The sequence below is a fragment of the Balaenoptera physalus genome (assembly GCF_965194825.1).
Source record: "Balaenoptera physalus genome assembly, chromosome: 19".
Taxonomy (NCBI): domain Eukaryota; kingdom Metazoa; phylum Chordata; class Mammalia; order Artiodactyla; family Balaenopteridae; genus Balaenoptera; species Balaenoptera physalus.
In genome coordinates, this window is record NC_138900.1 from 64,830,836 (window position 1) to 64,843,628 (window position 12,793).

Here is a 12,793-nt window from a genome sequence, read left to right on the forward strand (position 1 = left end):
TTATACTTTTTTTTTTTTAAGTTTATTTATTATTTATGGCTGTGTTGGGTCTTCGTTTCTGTGCGAGGGCCCTCTCCAGTTGCGGCAAGCGGGGGCCACTCTTCATCGCGGTGCGCGGGCCTCTTCACTGTTGCGGCGTCTCTTGATCCGGAGCACAGGCTCCAGACGCGCAGGCTCAGTAGCTGTGGTGCACGGGCCTAGTTGCTCCGTGGCATGTGGGATCTTCCCAGACCAGGGATCGAACCCACGTCCCCTGCATTAGCAGGCAGACTCTCAACCACTGCGCCACCAGGGAAGCCCGACCGTCACTCTTAATTCCAGCGTATTTTGTCACCCTCTCCCCATACCCTCCCCCGGCCCTGGCAGCCAGGATCCGCTGTCTGGACGTCTGTCATCTGTGGGTGCACGCAGCCCCGCGGCTGGCTCCCGCTCTCAGACCGGTGTTTGCAGGGCTGTCTACACATGGCACACTTCTCGTGGCTGGTTGGCACCGCACACCTGTCAGCAGGTGTGTGAGGAGGTGGACCCAGCAAGGGCTCTCCCCTCCTGAATCGAGCACCTGCTGCGAACAGGGCGGTCTCCCGCTGCGTTCCCAGCACAGCCCTGGCCTGTGTTCTCTGTCCGTCTTGCTGGTGGGCAAAGCCGAGAGCTTTGGGCTCGCTGGTGTCCCGAGCCATAGGCAGCAGAGGGGACACTGGAAACTCCATGGTCTCCTGCCCCGCCCTGGCATCCGTGTCCACCTTCCCAGAGAAGGGGAGCCACCGCCTCTGCTGCAGCTGTCCCTCCATAAGGGCGAGGCCCCTGTCTCTTCGGGGTGACCCAGGGCGACAGGCCCCACAGCCCTGGAGATGCCAGCATCTCGGCATCTGGGGGCTGAGGTGACCCAGGACCTCATGGCTGACCCCAGAGAGCCCTGTCCCCGAGGGCAGAGGTCCCAGGTGGAGCCAGTGCTGCGTCTCCTCCTGCACAGGGAGGTGGTGGGAGAGGTGGGCCCGATGGCAGAGCCAAGACAGCCGAGGCTGCAGCCCTCCCCGCCCCTGCAGGCCCCTCCCGCTGCCGGGCCCGTGCTGGTCAGCCGCGGGCTGCCCAGGTGCTGGCCGCAGCCCTGGGCGCCTCCAACTGCCCCGTGACCCGCTCCTCCGCCCCCGACGCCCCCCACGCTGCGGAAGCGTCTTACCCCGAGCCGTGGCCCAGCTCTCCCCTCTGCTTCCCCGGCTGATGTCTTTTCTCACGTCATGTCTCCAGGCTGCAGTTTAAAAATTCACTTCAGAGCAAGTAATCCACGTGCCCGTCATTTGCTCTGCCGCAGAGAGAGGATGCAAGGAGGAGACATTGGCCCTCGGTGGGGTCTTATCTTTCCCGAGGCTTCTTTGCAGCCACACGGCCCTGCTCCGTCCCCGTCGGCCAGCGGGGGGCCGGGTGTCTTCCCCTGGGGGACTCGAAGGGACTGCCTGTCCGGGGAGGGGGAGGTCCCAGATCTGCCTGGCCCTGTAACCCACTCCGACGCGGGCACCCAGCAGGGTGGACGCGGACACCGGCAGATTCTGTTTCACGCCCTTGCTGTGTGGCCTGGGCACGGTGCTCTACCTCTCTGAGCTGCCGTATGTTCTCAGGATGAGGGTAATGTCTAGGGACTTCCCTGGCGGTCCAGTGGGTAGGGCTCGGTGCTTTTAGTGCAGGGGGCGTGGGTCCGATCCCTGGTCTGGGAAGTAAGATCCCGCGTGCCTCACGGTGCAGCCAAAAATAAAACAGAAAAACAGAAGAGGCTGAGGATAACGTCTGTACTCCGTAGATTGTGACGATGTAGGAAGAACACGCTAGCTCCGGGTGCGGCGCTGTGCGCAGCAGATGAGATCCACCCACGCCATCACCCCAACCCTTGCCATCCCCACCTTCCCCCACCCCTGCAGTGCAGCCAGGGCTTGAGGGGCCGGGAAGGGAAGGCGAGTGCTTCCATGGCTGAGGGCTGGGCTGAGTGCTGCGCATGTGTCTCGAGGCCCAGACTGACCCCGTTTGGGGCGAGAGCCCGTCCTGTCCGGGCCGGAGGAGTTGGCCGCGGCTGCTCCCAAATGTCCTGACAGCGCGGGTGCGTCCAGGCCCAGGGCAGCCGCTCCCTGTCACCTCGACCCTCGTCTTGGCTCTTCGGAGAAAGGGGGTCCCAGGCCGTGACCAGGCCCACACAGCACGTTCTGGAAGGAGCCTCGGGCTGCAGGTTTGGGCCTGACCCCCACGTTGGTCCCGGTTGTACCCGTGGGACCCTTCGGCCCTGACAGGCCGGGACCCCCTTGAATGAGACGTCCCGCAGCAGTGCCCTTGGCATCTATCTTCGGCCCCTTTGCCGGCGGGGCTGGGCGGGGCGGAAGGAGCAGGGTGGGCTCCAAAGCCACATGGCCTGTTCAAATCCCACGTGTCCGTCCCCCCCAGCGGGGTGTGGGGGGCACCGAGCGGCCTCACGGAGCTGGTCTCCCGAGGGCACGAGCACCGTTTTCGCCGCCTGCAAGAGAAGTGACTGACGGACCCCGGCTTTATTTGGACCAGACTCAGGCAGGCTGGCAAGGGCAGCGGGGCCCAGGTCCCTGAGCACAGGTGGGAGGGAGCGTGCTTTTCTCCAGGCGTTTGCTGGCTGCCGGCCTCATCTTGTCGCTGGCTTTGCAGGCGCGTCTGGTTTCCCTGGAGCCCCTGGAGGAGGCCGGAGCAGCCCTCCCTCTGTCGGGGTTGGAGGTGGGACTCTGCCCTCCAGTGGTGCCTCACTCAGCCGGCCTGAGCCAGGAGGGAGGGGCAGCGCCCCTGTTCTGCCACCTGAAGTCTGCCTGTTTCAGAGAACACAGCAAAACAAGTGAGGGGACACGCGTGTGCGTCAGTCGTGTGGCCGCAGGGCTCGGCGGGGCTGGGTTTCCCGGCGTGTCTGCAGCCCCATCTGTCTCGCGGCGCAGGTGTGAGTGTGCAGGGGCGTGCGTGGTGCCTTGGCCTCCTCTTCTGTGCGCTGGGCCGGGGATTCAGAGGAGAGTGGGGCCCAGGGAAGGGGGCTTGCGCCTGCCCTGGTCGGGGATGCCCGGCCCTGAGACATTGGGACAAGAGGCCTCCCCAGGCCGTGTCGCTGCAACAGCGACTTTCCCTGTCCCCTCCCTGAAGCCCCCTCTGCCTTCTCGCCCCCAGTTCCTCTCCTCTCCCTTGATGCGCCCCCTCCCGGCCCCTCATGCCCCCCAGCACAGCGGAAGCCCACCACCCTCCCAGCCCCAGTCCTGCGCATCACCGCATCGTCGGCCCCTGGAAACGCGTCTTGTAAGAAAGACCACACCTTGCCTTTGCTGGCTGGGGTTTCGTGACCGTCCTGTGACGCTACGTTGGGGGCAGGTGTGCCCCGCCCGCTGGTGGCATGAGGTGGGGTGAGGGCTCCTGGGAGAGGGCATTGGGTGGACGGGCCTCCGACTGTTGCCGCGCCGTGGAGGAGCTGGCAGGCAGGCCGGGAGGGCCTCTTCCAGGAAGGGAAGCGGGCAGAGGGCAGCCCTGCGGCTCTTTTTCAGGGGGTTCTCCCTGAACCCACGGATGGGTGGAGCCACTGCCCTCCGCCTGGCTGAGGGCAGCCCTGCCCGTGCCGTGTGCCCGGCTGTCCCCGCTGCACCCGGCCGGCGGGGAGTCCAGAGGGTCCCCCCCTCGTTCCCCGCCTCTACGTGCTCATGGTGGGGATCCACACGCGCTCGTGGCTGGCGGGTCCCTGCCTGCACAGGTGACAGTCTGGGCGAGGCTCAGCCGGAGGGGGACCCCTGCCCGGGCTGGCCCTGTGGTGCTGCGGCTCCGGCCACGGGAGGGGGCGTCTCGGGAAGGCGTCCCAGGGGTCCTCCTTTAGGCAGCACGTCAGGTGACCGCCGTCCCTCTCCCAGGTGAGGCGGCCTGACTCAGTGCAGGCTTGTGCCCGGGAGAGGGACGGCTGTGCGGCGGGACCGAGCTCACACCCTGCAGTGTGCCAGGCAGGGGTGGTCCCGGCACAGAAGCCCTTGTTCAGGGCACCCAGCTGGTGCTTAAGGTCGTTCGGGTGGTGTCTCGGGGGCTGACATGCTGCACTTGTGCTTCCAGGCCTCGCTCCCTCTCCCCTCACAGCGACTTTGGTGTCTCAGCTGTTAATTACATGGGCTCAGGGGGCCTCGGGCGCTAATCCGCGAGGTCAGATGACAGAGGTGACGCGGACCGCTGTGCGCTGTCACCCCCCTCCGCACCCGCACGCGGCTCGCTGCCGCCGGCCGTGTACCACCGGTTCATTACAGCTCGCGCCGCCCTGAGCATGGGGTCGGGGGCGACCGCGCTAATTGGCGGTTGCGTGGTCAGGCATCGATCTGGCTGCCAGGCGAGGCGTCCGGCCCGCCCCTGAGGGACAAGGCTGCTAATTGTCCGTGGCCTCCGGGCGGGCAGGGGCACCTGGCCCCCGGGCTCCATCTCTCGCCCTCCCTTCCTGCTTCCTTCCTCGCTGCCCAGCGCTTAGAAATGATGCTGGTCCGCGGAGACCTGCTAATGGCGTGGGGCGGGGGCTCGGAGGCCGGAGGGGGGTGGTCTGAGAGGTGGGAGGGGACAGGAGCAGCGGGGTCGGGAGCCAGGTGGCGTGGCCCCTGGGCCCTCCTGGCTGTGAGGCCCCAGGGGCTGGTACAGGGTGGGGCTCTGAAGTGTCTGCTCCAGCTCCCCTCCGTCTGCCTGGCCCCTCGAGGAGCAGAGCCCACCTGGCCTTGACCCCACCTGGCCTTGACCCCACCTGGCCTTGACTGCACCGTTTTCTCCAGGCAGTGTGGCCTCTCCCTTGACTGGTGGGGGTCCTCGGTGTGCTTGCTTGCTTTCTTTTTTGGCTCCCTCTACCCCCAGGCGGAGTTTACACAGGGCGGCCTGGGGTGCAGGCCGGGTGCACGGTAGGTCCTCCTGCTTGGTGGCCGAGAGCTCTGGTGGCTTTCCACCCGCTCCCCGCTGTGTCTTTCCGGCTGCTGGTGGACATGGCGGGAGTTTCCCGTAGGGGCCGCCAGCCTGAGTCTTTGGTGGACGGCAGCCTGCTTTGCTGGGGCCCCAGGAGCGGGGTTGCCGGGCCAGGGCGTGGGCGGTGGTGGGGAGATAGATGCTCCCAGTTTCCCCAAGTTGCACAAACCTGGTGAGCGCTTAGGGCGCAGGGGTTCCCTCCGTCGGCCGGCCGGCTCCACGCCCCAGGGCTGGCCAGGTCAGCCCGCCGCCTGCCTCCTGCTTCTCTCTTGAAGCTGGCTTCCCGGGTGGGCCCCGCCAACCTGGCAGACACAGCTCGTTTCAAAACTTTGGCAGCTGTCCCACTGGGAAAGGAAGGCCGCCGCCGTTGTCGCCTGTCGGCTGTCCCCAGGCGGGCGGTAATGACAGCTGACCGAGGCTGGAGCTTGCCCCACGGCTGCGATCCTGACCCGGTGCTGGGTCTCGGTGGTTGGCCCGGCCGACTTGGGGTTGCAGAATTGTGTGGGCCGTGGTTGGCGGATCTTTCTGGGGAATCGGGGGTCACACGTCAGGGGCAGCAGCCTGCAGGGGACTCCTCACTGCCCACTGGCAGGCACTGACGGGTGAGGGCTGCAGGTGACGGGGGCACCTGGCCTCAGCGTTGTTCTTGGGGTTGCCTAGCGGCTCGGCTGGGGGCAGGTCTGGCGGGCCCGGGTGTCTCCCTGTGGGGCTGCCCCGTACGGCTGTTCAAGCTGTGCACAAGCCTAGGGAAGCACGGTGAAGCGGCCTGGACCGGCAGCACGCTGCTCAGGGCGGAGCTCTGTCCCAGCGTCCGTGGGGCCTCGGCATCCGACCGCTCTGCCCCCTGGTCACCGCTGAGCCCGCGCCTCGATGGCCGGGGCCTCTGGGGCAGAGGGAGGGGTGACTGTCTCCCAGCACCCTGAGCTGTATGTAGGCTGCCCTGCCTCCCCTTCAGGCAAAGGTTTGATTTGGTAGCAGGAGCATGCCCACTTGAGATGGTTTGGAGAAAAATGAGGGTCTTGGCCCCTGGGACCCAGGCAGGTTCTGAACAAAATCCAGGGAGGATGGGTGTTGCTTGCGGAGGGGGGGGGTCTGTGCTGGCCCCAGCTTCCTCCCCCGCCCCGGGGCCCCAGGTGCCCCAAGTGGGGCTCCCGCAGGCAGAGGCTGCCCGGTTGAGCCCCTCAGAGGGGAGCTTTGCAAGATGGCGCGTCTCCAGGCCGCTGCTTGGGGCTGTCGGCAGCAGCCTCCGCGGCCAGGTCCACCTCCTCTGGTCGCCCGAGCTCACGCCACCCCCGTGACCATGGGCGGGAGCGGTGCCTGGCACGAGCTGAAGCTCTGCTGTGTAGTAAAATCTGGGGCTCCCCTGTGTGGCCTGCCCCAGATTCAGGGCCGTGGGCGCTCTCTGCGGCTCTCAGGTGCGGTGGGGTCTGTGTCGGGGGCCTGTGTGCCATGGGGCCTCTGGGGGGGGCATGTGAGGGGTCTCCTCTGTCCCCAGACTGCAGCCCAGAACAGTGCGGGGTGTGGATGTGCACACGACCGAACCTCATTGGGCCTGGGCGTGACTCCCGGGGACACCAGGACCAGGCCCTGCCGGCGGCTCCAGCCCTCAGGGGCCACTCTGCCTCCCGCCTGCCGGGATATCCCACCGGGGGGTGACGTTGGGGCGGTGTCGTTGGGGTGAGCCTGGTGCCGGTGGGGGAGGGGACGCGCCGTCACCCCTCGCTCACAGGCGGCCCCGCCCCTCGCGGGAGGAGCAGCTGCGGGCCAACATGGCTGCAAATGGGCGCCTTCCCCCTTAGGACCCAAAGTGACTTCCTCCCAGCCCCCCAGGCCCCGCCCTCTCCTCCCACCCCACGCACCACCATGACCCTGTGCCCCTGCCAGGAGCTAAACCAACCCCATCCTCCTGACCCCCCACAGGTCTGCAGACCTCCACACCACCCACCTCGGGGGGCAGCACATGGGGGTGATGCTGAGGGTGGGGCTTCTTTTGGAGGTGATGGAGATCAGATAATGGTGATGTTTCCACAGCGCTGTGCATGTGCTAAAAACCACCAACCTGTATGCTTTCAGCGCCGGATCATAACTCAGTTCTTAAAACTTAAAATGAACGCGTTCGATATTTTGAAAATACAAGCCTTCCTCAGCCACGCCCTCGCCTCTTTCCCACCCTGCCAGGCCTGTCCAGCAGCTAGGACGCCCACCCTCAAGCACACAGGGGGCTCGCGGGGAGAACTTCGGGCCTTTCTGTGCGCCTCGGGGGGTCTCGTGCCCACCCCCTGGCTCATACCCTCATGTGCAGCTACTGCCTCTTGTGGGGCAGGTTCAGCAGGCCCCTCACTCACCCTGCGCCCCAGCGGCCCACATCAGCCCGAGTGACCCGGGGTGTCGCGCACGGCCCCCAGCTGCCGTGGGTGTAACTTGTCGAGCCACACTTGCTCTCCTGAGGTTGTGTCTCCGTCCATGTCTGGGGCGGTGGCCCTGCTTGCGCCCCTGGCTCTTTCCCCCGCTCGGGGGGGGCGGGCTTGGGGGGAGCAGCACCGGGCATGGGAGACCCTGTCCGCGGGCGGGGGTGGGGAGTTACCGCCCGGATCCCGGGCTGGGGCGGGGCGTCTGCAGGAGCCCGCATGCCCCTGCCCGGCTGCTGGGGACCAGGGGGCACCCGCTCAGGCTGCTGTGTCCTTCTCCCGCAGGGTCTTCACTGAGCAGTGAGTCGTCCCCCGTCTCCTCTCCGGCCACCAACCACAGCTCTCCGGCCAGCACGCCCAAGCGCGTGCCCATGGGCCCCATCATCGTCCCCCCTGGGGGCCACAGCGTCCCTAGCACGCCCCCCGTGGTGACCATCGCCCCCACCAAGACCGTCAATGGCGTGTGGAGGAGCGAGAGCCGGCAGGTGAGTGTGGGGAGCGGGGCTTAGGGTGGAGGCCAGATGAGCTACGGGTGTTGGGAAGGTGGCCTCCCGCGGAGCAGGCCTGGGTTTCGGGGTTGAAGTCCCCTGCCCCAGCTCACTCCCCTGAGCCTGTCTTTTTCTCTGCAAAATGGTATAACTACAGCACCTACCTGGAGGGTCTGTGTGATTTAAGAAGATTCATGGGCGTTAGTGGTCTTGGGCTGCCACAACGAGCATCACAGAGCATCACAGATGGGGGCTTATTTAAGACAGATTTATTCTAGAGGCTGGAGGCCCATGTTGCCGGTGTGGACAGGGTCAGTTTCTCCTGAGGCCTCTCTCCTTGGTGTGTAGGCGGCCGTCTGCTCCCTGTCTCTTCCCATGCTCTTCCTTCTGTGTGTGTCTGTGTCTTAATCTCCTCTTCTTATAAGGACACCAGTCCTGTTGGATCAGGGCCCACCCTAGTGACCTCGTGTTACCTTAATAACCTGTTCAAAGATCTTGTCTTCAAATATGGTCACTTTCCAAGGTCCTGGGGGTTGGGACTCCCAACATAGAAATCTTGCAGGGGACAAAGTGCTTAAAATGGTGTTTGCACATTGTAAGCACTTGATAGACAATAGCTGTTATGATTATTATCTATTGCACAAACAAGGAATTGAAATAGCAAAAATACCAGCCCATATTTTCACAGGTCAGTTTTCCTATTTCCGTCTTAACTTTTGAAGCCCGCCTGCCCCAGGAGGCCCTTTCCCGCACCGGGGGGGGGTGGGTGCCTGGTGTGACGTGGCCATGCAGGAGGAGCTGGTGGCCTTGGGAGCTGCCCCTGCACCTGCCTACCTCCACCACCCGCCCCCAGCCCCGGTGCCCACAGCCTGGAGGGGCCCTTCCTAATTAAGAACCCTGTCTCTGTGCTTCTCTCCTGGATTTTTCTGGAGTTCCCAGAGGGATAGCACCACTTGGAAATACTAATTAAACCACAAAGAAAGTGGGGGAGGAGGGGGGAGGGTGGAACTCTCCCCTCACCCCCCTCGCAGCTCTCTGCCCTGCTGGGGCGGGTTGGGGGGATGGGCACCAGGGCCCCAGCTGGACATCACTCAGGGTCTGTCTTTTCTCTGCCCTGGAGGTGGGGGGAGCCAGCCTCCGTCCACAGAGGGGGCCACCCTCAGGCAGGCCCTGACCAGGGAGCCCAGTGGGGACCCCCTGAATTCCTGGAGATAGGTCAGGTGGCCGTAGCTTGGTCCCCACATCCAAGGTGATGGACGCTGCTGGGTCATCACCTGGCCAAGGCCCCCGTGCCCGCCTAGAAGCTGCTGTCTTGGCTTTGTTTGCTCTACCTCGAGTGCAGTTTGGAGGCAGGAGAGCCAGGGCAGGGCCTGGTGAGCAGATCCCGGCCAGAGGGGTTTGCAGAGGCCCAAGACGCCGCAGTCCTGGTTTGAGGGAGGACAAGGGGTCTTCACCAGCATCTCCTGCCTCCAGAGGGGCCCGTTGCCACCTGGCGACCGGCCTGGACCTCAGGGCCCTAACCACCTGTGTCTCCCCTAACTCCCGGGGGCCCAGATGGTTTCTGATCCTGTTGCCACGTCCCTGGTTTGGCCCTGGCTGGTGACGGCCACCCACGGCCCGGATCCTCCCCTTTGGTCCTGCCCTCTGTGCCCAGCAGCTGCCCATCCAGACCCAGGAGCCTCCTAAACGACCCCCTCCTGGACACCCAGGTGCCTTGGCCTTGGGCCCCTTCCCCCCAAGCTCAGCCCTCCTCCCGGGGCGGGGGGTCCTCACTGCCTCAGAAACACCGAGTAGCCCCTAGAGAAAGGGCTGCGGTGGCTAATGAAACACTGGTGCCACCAGGGAGGGCGGCGGGAAGGGAGCTGGATTAGTGGGTGATGTACGGCTCGCCGGCTCCGGCACAAAGGCTCAGCGGACAATTGAGTCCTTCTGGGGAGGGGGAGACCGGGAAGAGTAGAGTAGTGAGGGGGGAGGGGGGCTTCCTGAAGTCACGGCACGTGAGTCACGGGGGGCCCTCCCGCGCACCGGGGTCACCGGTATTTCCCAGGTAGCGGGAGCTTGTGGAAGGACAGATGCAATGACAAATAGTCTGTTTTAAAGCTAACAGGGCATGTCTGCCCGGCTGCCTAGTGGAAACCTCTCTAATCACCAGAGAATGAAGGATTCTCCTCCCTCCCTCCCTCCCCCCCCACCCCACTCCTTCCTTCTTTCATCTCTACAGCTGCGCCTGCAGCCGCTGCTCAGAAATGAGAGCTGCCCGCAGGTGCTCCTCGGGGCGAGCCCGGCCGCGGGCCGGCGTGGGGGCCTGGCCGCCACCATCGGGGGCCTCGGGGTGGCCGGCTGAGCCTCCTGGGCCTGGCCTGGTTTGGGGGCTGCTGCCCGGGCCCACCCCCTCTGACCTCGTTCCCAGGTGCCTGTCATAAGCTGGGCAGGGCTCCAGCCAGACGGGAGGCGCGTGGGTCTGGCCCGCTGGACCCCCTGCCCGCCAGCCCACCCCTCCCCCAGCCTCTCCAGCTCCTTGTTTGTCCTCGGCCAGGCTGGGAAGGTGCCATCTGGCTCAGCCGCCTTCAAGCAGGGCTTTGTCCTGCCGAGGGTTGAAGGGGGCTTCTGGGGACGGCGTTGAGCTGGGGTTGGTGCACCCGGGGCCCCTCCCCTGGGACAGGGGCTGCCTGGGGCCCCTCACTCTGCTGTTTGATTCAGCAAAACAGTGCCGGAAGCGCAAGGAAGCGTGTGATGGCCTGGGGTTGCCTGGAGCTTGTCCCCAGATTCTGTTCTTAAATCGAGGTCCCTTCAAGGACTCTGCTGTCCTGGGCTGCTGTCTTCCTCCTACTGCGGCCTGAGGGGAGGAGGGGCCTTGCTGCCAGCCTGGAGGCAGAGCCCAGGTCACCCCAGGTCCCATCACCGCGGGCATTTATCGGGGTAGCCGCCCTGGCACCTAGGGGGCCTCCGGCTCCAGCCACTGCGTCCCCATCCAGAGAGCATCTGAGGGCCGTGCCGTCCCTTGTTTAGTCCATCCCAGACCTCGGGCGCAGGGCCTCTCCACTCCACAGTGGCCCCCGTGAGGGGCAGGCCCCAGAGCAGCTGAGGAGAGCCTTCGCGCCTCGTCGCGGCGGTCAGCACTTGTACTGGCCTGGCCCTGCGCCAGCAGAGGGAGGCGGGTGAGGGGGACCCGGCACGCTGAGGACAGCCCCTTGGGTGGTAGTGTCAACGGGGAGCACGAGGGGGTGTAGAGGGGTGGGCTAGGAGGTGCAGCTGCTTGCGCGAGACCCCCACTTCCCGTTCACACCCGTGCACCCGTCCCTGCTGCTCTGTGAGCCGCTGCTGTGATTGCACGTTTGACAGCTGGGGGAACCGAGGCCCGGGGCAGTTACGGGACCCGTCCAGGGTCTCCAGGACCAGACAGAAGCCGCCCCGCGCCGGCCCCCGTGTAGAAGGTTCGTAATACCTCGGCAGGGGTCCCGGGCTTCCTGCCCTGACCCGGGCTTGGCGCGCGTGTGGGTCCCACCCTTGACTGCCGCTTTGTGACCACCCGTCCCGGGAAGGGCAGGTCGGAGTTCACACACCACGAGGGCTCCGCCGTGAGCGGAGGGGCTGTGCCCACACATGGGAACAGATGTGGCCGCTCATTAAAAATTCCAGTCAGCGGCCTGTCTCCTCCAATTAACGATCACTGCCGCGGCGCCCGCCCACCCACCCAGCACATTTGGTAAATACGGTGACGGACGGGCCCCTCCTGCTCCGCGGGGTCACTCTCTGCTGGTGTGGAGGCGGAGGGGTCGCCCGGGGGGCTGCGCAGTCTGTCCCTTGCCCCCCACACGGGGAGTGAGATGGTTTAGGGGTCTCTGCTGCCCCATCTCCTGACTCTGACGGGAAGGTGACTGGCAGAGCCAGGGCTGGAGGAACAGGAGAGGGTGTCTCCTCGGGGACAGACTCTTGTCACCGCCCCACATACAGTGGTCATTCCTGGACACGGGCCACATCAGTGAGGAGACAGACAGAGGGTTGTGGCCCAGTGGAAACACTGTGGGTTTCGGGTGGACAGACCTGGGCCCACACCCTGCTTGCTGCGGCTGATCAGGGGCGGCCGGGCCTGGCGCCAGGTGGCGGGCATCGTGCCATCTGGCCAAGGAGGGGGCCGGGTTGTGGAGCTTTTGGGGCTCAGGGGAGGCCTGGGCCGAGATGTCCTCACCTTAGGCAGAACAGGGTGTCACGATGACGGAGACCCCGGACTGGCGGCCGCTCCCGCGTCCAGAGCGAGAGCCCCCGGCTGCTGTTGACGCGGTGCCTGCTGTGCGGCCCTCTGTCAGCCGCGTGAATGACCACAACGACAGAACCTCTCGATGACTTGTGGACGCTCCTGTGGGTGGGCGTGCAGGACCTTCCTCCGTGTGGCCGGGGGTTCTGGGGGCCGCCTTTCCCGCCAGGCCCCAGGTCACTCTCTGTGTCCGGGAGTCTGGGGCAGGCAGGCCCACAGCCCTGGCCCCATCAGTGTGCAAAGGTCCCCAGACAGGTCTGGCCAGTTGAGGTCCCACGGCTGCCTGCTCTGGCCGGCGCCCGGGCCGCCCCAGGGTTTGTCCGGGGGACAGGCTGGCATGCTCTGCCCAAGGGCAGCAGCAGCTTCTCGGCCACGTCCTCCACGGGCACCGTGGGCCGAGAGGTATCTGTGACGCAGGCCGGCAGCTGGCAGCACAGCTGACGCCTCGGCCCCTTGGGATGCCGGCGCATGCCTGGCGATCAGTGGCCAGGGGCTCCGCGTGGTTCTGTCACAGCCGCTGCAGTGCAGAGCTCACCGCCGGGGGTTGGGGGGTGTGCGGGGACCACCATCACCCAGCTCCCGCGTCTGAGTTTGGAGCAGGTGTGACCTGTGGGAGACCCGTGCTGGGAGGGCACGGGTGGCCCTACTGTGCTGTGTCCCCTCGCGGGCAGACGGGCACTCGTCTGGAC

At 65.8% G+C, this 12,793-nt stretch overlaps 1 protein-coding gene across 12 annotated transcripts in view; it reads left to right on the forward strand.

Annotated features, from left to right (window-relative positions):
- The window catches only part of GSE1 (Gse1 coiled-coil protein), a 420,112-nt gene that overhangs the window by 385,822 nt on the left and 21,497 nt on the right, over positions 1–12,793 (forward strand). For all 12 annotated transcript variants that reach the window (XR_014256905.1, XM_082438419.1, XM_082438418.1 and 9 more), the window contains one exon: positions 7,647–7,846. Coding sequence is in view for 11 of the 12 variants with exons in the window: in XM_082438419.1 (XP_082294545.1) it covers positions 7,647–7,846 (200 nt within the window). In the remaining variant the exon portion in view is untranslated. The remainder of the gene's footprint in view (positions 1–7,646; positions 7,847–12,793) is intronic.